The following is a 10921-nucleotide window of genomic DNA, read 5'->3' as shown; positions in this document are numbered from 1 at the left end:
GAGAAACCAGTGTATCACTGTCTCTCCTTCCTGCTGTTCATGTTCACTCTGTTCACTGAGGGCTGTTCCCCTGTGTTGTTTAGATGGCTCCCACAAGTCTCTTGTTCACACATGCCTCCTGGCTTCAAGTTCAGCAGGAAAGAATAAGCCTCTTGTCTGTTCCTTCTAACAGAAATCTTGGGATCTACTCTCCCTGGTCATAATTAGTCTTTTTGGGGCTCATGCCCACCCCTGAACCCATGCAACTACAATGACTACTATTATTATCACTTAGCCCTCTACCCAATCCCACCCACCATAATTAGTCCTTGCAAAGCTAGTATTTGTTGCGAAAATGTCCTGTTGGGATAGGCAGAGCTGGGTGAGCAGCTCAATCCCAAGACCAGCAGTCCCCTAGTTCCACCAAGCCAAGTGTCCTGGGAAAGCAGGAGAGGGACTTCCCACCAATGCAACTTCAGTGACTGCTATTAGAATAAGGATGAGAGCATATGCTGAGTCAGCAGATGTCCATCACACCCAACAACCCTTCTGTGGGATGCCATTCTGTCACTTTCTTGAACTCTGCATCACACTGTGCTCTTGGTCTCCTCTGCCAGCTCCTTCGCTCTTCTTCCCCCACACCCTGTAAGTAAAGGAGTGGTCCCTGATCAGTTTAGCCCTCTTCCTCCTAGCTTACCCACATGGAGTGCAAACTCCCAAACTTGCCATCCCCTCTTCCCCTCCTCTGTGCCTTTACCCACCTGTCCCCTCTACCCGGAGCACCATTTCCTCTCCACACATACCCCTCTACATACCCATATCCTTTATATCTGGGTTCAAATGCCTCTGTATGATTCTTCCATAACTAATTTTCTTCAGGCCATAAATAAACTGCCTGTTACTTCTAAACTCTTGTCTCCATCCTCTCTCAAAGATAGAAATTTCTGTTTTGTATATTGAAACATGTATATGACCATTGGCTCTGAGCACCCTGAGGATACTATTATTATCACTTAGCCCTCTACCCAACCCCACCCACCATAATTAGTCCTTGCAAAGCTAGTATTTGTTAGGTAAATTTGCAATTTTGCCACTGGAAGAGGGTCTGCAGAGGATCCCCAGAAAAGGGAAATGGACCTCACCTCAGCCCTGGTAAGTTCTTGACTTATGCCACAGAAAGGAATTTCAGGATGCATCAAAAGGGGCACAAACATGTATTTAAGAAGGCAAAGAGGTTTATCTAGGAAAGCAAGCTGTAGTGCAGGATATGCACTCAAAGGGAGATAAAAGCTTTGAGGTGATAAAAGCTTTGGGGGTCTTGGGCTCTTCTTTTTAAAGGAAACTATAAATAGTGAATATGAGAAGTGGGGGGTGGGTACCCTCAGCTTGGTGGGCTCAGTTCTCTTAATCATGGAGCACAAGGCAGGTCATAGTGGTCTGATTCTCTCAGGATCCCTGATATCATCCAGTCGATACATAATGTTTGGAATATACCCGTATCATAAATCTCTAATAATATTTTTCATCGACTTTATTTAGTCTGTCTAAAATATGCTGCATAAACTAGAAACAAATGCAGATATTAATCATTTGGACTTACAATACTCTTAAGAAATCAAGGGCTTTTTAAGAATTTAGGCCTGGAGGAAAAAGTGGGTTAGTGAATAAAGGTGTTTGAGAGGCTTCTTAAAGTTAGTATCCTTTCCCTTTCCTGTGGGTCTCCTTTCTACCTGTCCTTATTTCTTCTATCCCACTTCAGTATGACACTCCCTGATTAAGGTGCCTTGTCCATCCTCAAATTTGCTTTTCAAAGCCAATCTAGAAGGCAAGAACAAGTTTAAAAGTGAGAAAATGGGGGAAACAAAAGAATAAAAGATTCATTTGGAGACTTCCAAGCTAGTATTCTGGAAAAGCCAGAAGTGTAAACCTAGATCTTTAGAGTTACAGTACCCGTTATTGACCAAGAAAAAAAATGCTGGTATGTGTTGTATCAATAAAACCCAGAGAACAGTTAGACAAGTCACTCTGGTTTCAAGTATTTCACTCTGAACTGAAAAAAATCTCTGAGATTGTGCGAAATTTGCTTCTCCTTCCTACAGTTAAAGGAGAGACGAAACGAAACCCAGACCTAGGGGCTCTGTTCGGACGTGCGTCTATTTGGGTGCTCTGGTCGCTGCTGCAGGGTCCCTGGATGTCTCCTGTCCCCTTCTCTGTCTTTCGGTACAGGCTCCTGAAGGACAAGAACCCGGTGGAGATCTTTCTTTCCTCAAAGCGCCTTTTCTTAGGAAGAAACATATAATTTCCCTCACTTTTAAAACTCCAAGATCTCTTCCTTCTAACGGCTCAGAAACCCGGGTGGACTTCCAGCCCCAGGAGGGCCTGTTGGACCGGTTCTGCCCCGGGCCTTTGTCGCGGGTCCAGCCCTTCGGGAGGTGGAGCCCCGCAAAACTTGGGCTCCTCCATACCCCGCCCCAGGCTCGGGATTGGCTGTCCTCTGGCGGAGCCTCAGAGGGAGCTCGGGGACTTCTCGTGGGGAACTTCCTGGAGGGCAACCCTCGGTCGCCCAGGCCACCCCTCGAGCAGCTCTGGGCCGATAGGACCTCGCGGGCCCTTTGCCATGGCCGCGCGATCGCGGCTGCTCATCCGCGGGGGTCGCGTGGTCAACGACGACTTCTCGCAGGTGACAGACGTGCTGGTGGAGGACGGCGTGGTGCGGGCCCTCGGCCGCGACCTGCTGCCTCCGGAGGGAGCGCCCGCGGGGCTGCGGGTCATCGACGCGGCGGGCAAGCTCGTCCTGCCCGGTGGCATCGACACGCACACGCACTTGCAGTTCCCCTTCATGGGCTCGCGCTCGGTCGACGACTTCCACCAGGGCACCAAGGTACCCGCCCCGCGCAGCCCGCGGGCCTCCCTCGCTGTCCCAGGGCAGCGGACGGCCAGGACCCGGTGGCAGGAACGAGCCGCAGGGACCCGAGGGTGCGCCGAGCTGGCGTCCAGATGCCCAGTGCGGAGCCTGTTCCCGTAGGCGCCGGGTTTCAGGGGCATCAGACCAGCCTTGGCCACCTAGGCGCCTGCCCCTGCTCCCTTTGGGTAATTTGACAAGTTTAAGGCAGTCTCGGTGGTCTCGCCCTCATTTCTCTAAGCCCCAGCCTCTCAAAGCCCCCTGACCTTGGTGTTCTGTGGAAGTCCACGAAGTTTCTGTACTACCTAGAGAATCTTTTTAAAGTAGGCCCTCCCAGCCATTGTCCCCACCCTTCATCCCAGCCAAAACCAAATGCAAAATCCATTCACTTGTCTCAGAGTTAGTGTGTGGCGGGTGCTGTCTGCTAGGGTAGGAAGCACGCCCCTTCCAGGCCTCACTCCCACTAGGAATCCTCCAGCCCCACCAGAGTTTGAAAGAGAAAAGATGCAGGAATGATCTCCCAGCACCCACCAAGACACCTCGCCCCCGTCCCTTCTCCCACTCTGGGGGCATCCAGTGTGGTTCTGATTCTTGCTGCCTGAGTTACTGATGGTGTAGGAGGGCAGTGAGGGAGGTCTGGGTTCCTCTAGAAGAAAGACTAGAAACTGGGCACAGTGAAAGGAGCCTTAAACATGTCCTCATCATAGCTTCTGGAAACAAAACAGGAAGTTAACAGGGTAGGCTTTACCGGAAAGTGAAGTTAAAATTCCACTCTCAGCACTGGGGCTACCGCCAAACCACACATTCTGGAGTCTCAAGTTTGCGACTGCCTGAGAGAAATAGTTCTTTCCAGACTGAATGTGTACTTATTTCTTTAAGGCCAAAGCTCTTCACTTGAGAATGTGTGTGAGGTTCCCCCAGGATCATGCAGACCTGGAGGTGTATGCCAAACCAGGATTGTTTGGTCCAACTTTAAAGTTGACAGTCTTTCAGATCAGTTTAAAGGATCAGTGTTTAGTTTACTGTCCTCATTTTCAACTATTTTAATCTCTTTGCACCTCCCCCGCCCTCCAAGTTCTCCAATCCTTTATGATTGACCACTATGTTTAACAGAAAGAAGAAAGGGAGGTAATTAGACCCAGAGAGAAGGATCTGGGGCAGGCTGCCCAAATCAACACTTAGAAAGCTTCTTCCTAGTTACTTATTATTGACCTTTATCATATGGTCAATAAAGTGTTTTTGCAGGACAAATCATTATCTGCTGGCAAGTTTCGTTTTTACATATTCCTTTTCCCCCTTTGCTAAAAAAGTAATGGGTGTTGAATTTTGATTAACTCATTTTTATATTTTTTAAAGAATTTGTTCAGTTAGATTATAGAAAATTAGACAAAATGATAGAAAAGTACAAAGAATAAAAATATTACTAATGGAGTATTTGCCTTCAACAATCACTACTGTTTTGGTGTATTGCCTTTTGCTTTTTAATGTGTTATATTTTACATAACTGAGATCATATTGTGTATATATATATGATGAGTATATGTGTGTGTAAAAGTATAAATTTTTGTAATCTACTGTTTTCAATTATAGTGTATACATTTCCTGTTATCACTAAGACTCACACTAACAAAATGCTATGTCAGATTATTCCATTGAACATCCTCTTTTGCAAGGTGAGAAGCTGCTGTTACCAACCATTAGTTGCCAAGCCCATTAGCAGTATTCTCCTTACACTGAGAAGTAGCTTTCATTTCTCTCTCCCCTCAAGGGTTGCAGATGAAGTAGCCAAAAGGAGGAGGGAGGGACATTTCTTTCCTTTCTCAAGATTGTCTATATGTGCATGGAGGTCCTGGAGGGTGGTTCTTATTCTTTTATCTGTTCCTTTTGGACATTCTGGGATTTTTGTCTCATAGAGAGATTTGCAGTTCCTACCTGAGAAGGCGGGTCCTTGTGGCATACTGTAGTCTGTCATATGAAAGGACTTACCTACCAGTTGATTTTCTAGGGTATTTTTGTTCTTAAAAGACTATCGAAACAATAAATAAAAACACATTCATGAGTTTAAGATCATAAGCCCCAAATGATAAGATTAGGGAGATGAAGGTCAAAGACTTAGCAAGTACAAAATTCCTGTTGAATATTAAACAGTACCCATAAAGAGGCTAAGTTACAAAGTCTACTTCAGAATTGGTTGGTTGGATCCAGGAGAGAACAGTTTCCAGCCCCAGAAACCAGTTCCCTCCATACAGAGAACCAGCTGGGTAAACGTGGATTACACAAGCACTAAAGTGCTGCCTGAGTTCTGAAGTGAGTGAACCCTGGAGTTCTTTTGTCTCTTTCCTAGTCTTCACAATAATTTCCAAGGCAATGTTGGTTAGTCTCTGGTTTGAGAAATCAGGGACAAAGAAGCTTTTTGTAAATACTGGTTGTATTATATATGAAACTTGAAAAATGTCTTCTTATCAGTGCTGTTAAGTAACATTTATCAAGCACTTGCTACATACCAGGCCCTGTGCAGTTATTTTCCAACAATCCTGGTTGCCCTTATCAATTTTTCACAACTAAGGAAATTGAAGCAAATTACCTGGCTAAGGTCTTGTCATACACCTAGTAAATGTCCAAGTGGCTCTTCAAATTCCATTACTGCCTGACTCTATCACTGAGCTCTTACCTTTTAGACTCTGTGCCTTTGGACAAACGTCTAATACTCAGATCTGTCAGAGTAGGAAGTGATGGATGAGTAAGCTGTGTAAGGAGCATGCTAATAGGAGATGGCTTTTCTCAAAAATAAAGCAGAGTCATCCTCAGGAAATGTAGTAGTCCTTCACCTTCCCAAAGATGGAGGCAGTTTAGGTCATCAAAATAAATGCGTATCACAGATATTACCTTTGTAAGGCATTTGTAATACATTTATAGCCAAATCATCTCAAAGAGTACAAAAATGGGTACCTGAAGTACAGAAAGCCATAAAGGAAAAATGATATATCATCTTTCAGGAGATGGGCCCCAAAAGGTTAGACAGACAACTATTTGCTTTCTGTGTTCATTCATAATATCCGACATGTATGAGGGAGGCTGTTTGTGGTATTCTATTTATTGATCCCTCATTGTGATGGGACCTAATTTTAAAAAAGAAATATAGGTCAACTAAAGGTTATATATTTTGTAAATTTAATTCATGTCAAAGATTGGTTTAAAGCCTGCAATTGACTGACTTAATTACAGGTAAAAGCTTTCTATCTGATGTAACTAATGGAAATAATGTTCTGCTTTATGGAAATCATATTTCATTTTGTTGTTCTATACTGGATGTACAGTGGTCTTCTAATAATTCAATATCCATGAGGAAGGACAATAGGATTTTTTAATTCAATGAATATTCAATAAAGGTGAAGGAATTACAATTTTGTTTTTATTATGTCCCATGATAAGAGGGTCATTTAAAAGACTTCAGCAAGTTTTCAAATATTTATGTTTATGTTTGTACATTCATGCAGGTCGGAGTGAATGGAGTCCCATTAAAAACCTGGTAGAGGGGCTAGGATTGTGGCTCAGAGGTAGAGCTCTCTCCCAGCATGTGTGAGGCTCTGGGTATGATCCTCAGCATCACATAAAATAAAATATTATATCTGCCTATAACTAAAACAAACAAACAAAAACACAAACAAACAAAAACCTGGTAGAGTCAGTGGCTAGAAGTATAGAAGTAGGATCCTCTTTTTAAAAAACTGGAAAAACATCATACTTTTTTTTTTTTTTTTTTTTGTCTTTTTGGTGAAGGGCAAAAGTTTCTCAAAGTTATTGAAAAAGGAATCCATGCTTTGCTTTGGAACTTTTTGGTAAAATGCCATCGAGGTGATTACTTAGAAGGCATGTGATTAAGCACACATTTATGGTTGTATTTATAGAGCTTTCTCACCTTGTGGAAGAGCAGTGCTTCAGAAATCCTGAACTTCCATTTTCTGTCATTTGCCAGAGCTGGGCTTCAGTGAAGAGCTGGGTGGACTGACCCCATGACCTCGGGCAAGTCACTCCCTCTCTCAGGGTTGTCACCCTTTCCTTATCTGTGAAATGAGGCATTGGTAGGACAAACAACAGTTCTGTTGTTAAAAGGCATAAAATATATGTATGCTTCACCTCCAGCCCTCAATAAGATTCTGGTACATTATAGTCACTCAATATACAATCACTGAATGAATAAACTGCTTTTTTTAAAAAAAGGAAAATACAGAAGAGAATGAAGAAAAATAACATTCCAATCACTTATGACTTCACCGTTTTGCTACCTGTTTTATATTTTTCTTTTTCTTCTTGCTATCTGTTTTAGAGTTTTTAGCTGGGGAAGAACATATGAACTTTTTTTTTATTCTACTAAATGGTTTGTAGTCAGCCATGTGCATTAAACATTTCCCCATATCCTTAAATTTTATAATTAGAGAACATGATTTTTTGGTGCCATTATTCTCTCTGAGGCCGAGTCTTAGATTCTTCTCTGTAGCCTCAGTGTCTCTTGAGCATCAGGCCGGAGTTGCCACCTGTCTTCAGATATCACAACCTGGTTGCTCCAGAGCCCCTCAGACTTAGCCTTTTGCAAACCAAATGCCTCTCTTCCAAGTGCCTGGCCTGTTTTTCTTCCTGTTTCTCAGACTATTAATGGCTGTACTTATATCTATGATGGGTACTTTGGACCTTCCAGGGTTTTTTATTTTGTTTTTTGTTTGGTGTATTTTGGACCTTAACTGCCAGGTAATACCAAATAATCCCAGATAGAGGATTCTTCAAGATGATCGCTAGGTTCCATTAACTCAGCCAACACATCTTTATTGCAAATCTACCAAATGCCAGGCATTGTGGTTGACACAGGGGTGATAGAGATGAAAACCATGGTCTTTTTTTCTCAGTGGCAGACAGACCACAGGAATATGAGCCTCTAACTTGGGCCTAAGTAATAAATTGTAGGCAGTAGGATTTGGGCCTTGTAGACTTAGCTCTGATGGTTGTGACTAGTTTTGAGTAAATACTTGAGGTCCATGACAGCTGGCACTTGCCCTTTCACAAAGTCACCATCACACTGGCCTACATCCCCGGGCTGTGTTTCTGAGCAGGTTAGGTGGCTGATAAATGAGACGAGGCCACTGTCCAGCATCTACTCCTCAACACCTCTGTGAGCTTTATTCTCACATGTCCAGTAACAAATGGAGGGGGGACACTTCAAATATGCAGTTGAGTTTCATTTCATCCAACAGGGAAATTGCCTATTATGGTGGCAATCATGAATTCCTGAGGCTTAAGAGTTGTTCAAAAAGGAAAAACCTAAAATATTAACTTAAAATAGAACAAAATGCAATCTGTTTACATCAAGAAATCCTTTGAGGCATGTCAATGGAACTAGACTATAATTTTGTTTGCATTCCTAGTGAGCACTGATTAGGGGGTGGGCTTTGGACAAAACCAAGCATTCAGCCTTCAGATGAGCTCGGAGTCCGTATTTCATATTAACGTTGTTATTTGAGGATCTAGGAAACTACATGGCCAGGGCCAGTGATATTTTGGGGAAATGATATTTTACATTAATCTGCAACTTCCACAGCTTTTCTAGTTTGCTGTCAGCAAGTCAACTATCATTATTTCATTGCATCACTCTTGGGAGGAATTGGCCCCTTCCTTCCTTTCTCTTTTAAACATTTAGAGAATATTTATGTGGCAGACACTATAATGGGCACAGGGCATACAGAGATGAAACAACATCAATTTCAATGAGGGATAGAGTAAAAATTCCCCAGTCGATTTTAGTGTGTAGCCAGGGTTAAGAATCGACCCCTAGACTAGGTAGAGAAGGGAGCAGGGGAGGCAGGAGCATGAGTAACATGTCTCTCTGAGGTGAAAAGGGACTGAAAGGTCTCCTCAGAGAGGAAGGACAGTGTTGCTAAAGTGGAGTGAGTCAGTTGGGAGGGGGTGACTTATTACAAAGCCAAGGAGACTCTCGACTCAAGTTGAGAACATGCAGGGAATTCTGGGCTGTGTGACAATTGTGTTTTCTTCATCTTAAGAGCATCAGGAAGTCAAGGAAGCCTCAGAAATGGGCAGTGTCTCTGGGCAGGGTGCCTCTTGCCTTGCGATTTAGTTCATATTGTCTCTGGAGGACTTGGGGGGACTGCTCCCCAGCTGCTCACAGCGGTTACCTGCTCAATAACACACCCTCTCTCAGGTCTTCTTTCTCTGCTTTTTCCTTCCTTTCTATTTCTTCACTCCTCTGTACAAGTCCAGCCAGGAGGAGATGAAGAAGAGATTCCTGGAGTAGATAGGAGGTGGCCCAGAGGGTCTTTGGGAATTGACTGGACTTGAGAATTTAGGGAAGAAGAGAGGTGAGGTTCCAGGGGGATTCTTCAGTATCTAGTTTGCACAGTCGGGTAGATAATAGTGTGATCAATATTTCAAATTTGGAGAATCCAGAAGCTGAGGGTAAACAGAAACGTGCAGGAAGGGCATCATGACAAAGTTGAGTGCACTCTGGATTGGGGACATAAATCGAGATTCTAAAGTTTGTTTTCGTAAATCATCATGAGTACAAGAAGGCTGAAAAGAGCTTTTCTCCCTAAGGCTCAGCTGGACTATTGGGTTGGGGTTTTTTTTCGTTTTTTTTCTTTTGCTTGGGCGGATCAGATCCTGTGACTCATTTTGCTGAAACAAAGTCAGTTGTTTTTGGATGAGCTGAAAAATGACAATTTGGCAGCCCCAAGAAAAGGAAGAAAAGGCTTTGGGAGATTTTCCATAATGATTTACAAACCTAAGGCATTCTTAAATAAAATCTTGTGTTATGTAACATTATGGCCCACTCTTGGTCAGAGTTGATCTTCATTCAAGTTCCGTTGCGTTTGTTCTGGAGACATCATAGGTTTCCCTGCTCCCCCCCCAGCCTCCCAAAGAGGATTCGAGATAAATTGGAAGCTTTTCAAGGGAGAGCAGCCAAAGTAATTAGGAGCTGAGAGAATTGATTTATGAGCCAAGATTAGAAAAGGTAAATGCATTTTGTTTGGCTAACAGACAAATAAAAGTGGAGAGAAGTCAATCAGAAGTACAAACAAAGAGAACCATTAGTTTTCCTCTAGTGACAGCAAAGACCTTCAGACCCACTGTCTCTCTCCCACTCCCCAGTGTCTCTAAATTCATCCCAATCTGGGGTGAAGAGGGGAGGAAGGGTGAGGAGGGGAAACAGAACAAGAAGGAACAAATAAAAGATAAGTGATGCTACTCTCCTTTCTCCTAGTTAATTAGGGAAGTGGAGCATTTGTGATCAATTCTTCCTATTTAAGAGCTTTGGAACTGTGACTCAAGGAAGCCCTTTGACCGAAATGTCTTCAGTCTAGTAAGAAGACCATCAATAGTTGTGTCTTAACTTACAGACCAAGTATAGGTATATATGTCTGTGTCATCTGTGTGAAATATTTTTCTTACAAAAGTTTTGCTTTTACCATAATCCCACTGGTTTGGGAGGCTGAGACAGGAGGATGGCTAGTTGAAAGCCGGCCTCAGCAAAAGCAAGGCGCTCAGCAACTCAGGGAGACCCTCATACTCAGGATATTCCATAGTTAACCTGTGTTCTTTCTAAATGGTGGGTGATGCTTCCCCTCTGTCCACTCAGCTGCCCACTTCTCAATCATCCCCAAGAAGTCTCACTGGACTCCCTTTGACCTTCCAAACAGCCATTGCCCTGACTTCCTCCTGTGGGCACAACCATTTTTTTATGATCCCCATTTGCCTTAATTAGGCCCCATTCTGCTAAACTGCTGACTCCTCTTTATCTGGGTGCCTTTCTCAGGGCCTGCCCTTGTGCATTCACTTTTCATGGAAGTACAGGCTTTGGAGCCTGGTGACCCTGATTTCAATCCTGCCTTTGTCTCTAGTTGTGAGACTGTGGCCAAGTTATTTAATGGTTCTCTGTTACTTTCCTTCACTCTAAAATGGGGTTAACAGCACTGCAGAGCTGTTGAGATGATTAAAATATGCCAGACCTCAGAGTAGTTCCTGGCACATGACAAG

The 10921-nt window shown here is 43.4% G+C and overlaps 1 protein-coding gene across 1 annotated transcript in view; it reads left to right on the top strand.

Annotated features, from left to right (window-relative positions):
- Positions 1-2503: 2503 nt before the first annotated feature.
- Dpys (dihydropyrimidinase) overlaps positions 2504-10921 on the top strand; it is a 73051-nt gene continuing 64633 nt past the window's right edge. Inside the window, exon 1 of the mRNA XM_076835406.2 lies at positions 2504-2860. Coding sequence (XP_076691521.2) covers positions 2597-2860 — 264 coding nt within the window. The 5' untranslated portion in view covers positions 2504-2596. The remainder of the gene's footprint in view (positions 2861-10921) is intronic.

Source organism: Callospermophilus lateralis, chromosome 16 (assembly GCF_048772815.1).
Source record: "Callospermophilus lateralis isolate mCalLat2 chromosome 16, mCalLat2.hap1, whole genome shotgun sequence".
In the NCBI taxonomy this organism is placed as follows: domain Eukaryota; kingdom Metazoa; phylum Chordata; class Mammalia; order Rodentia; family Sciuridae; genus Callospermophilus; species Callospermophilus lateralis.
Note: the sequence above shows the minus strand (reverse complement) of the source record. Positions and strands in the feature narration are given on the sequence as shown.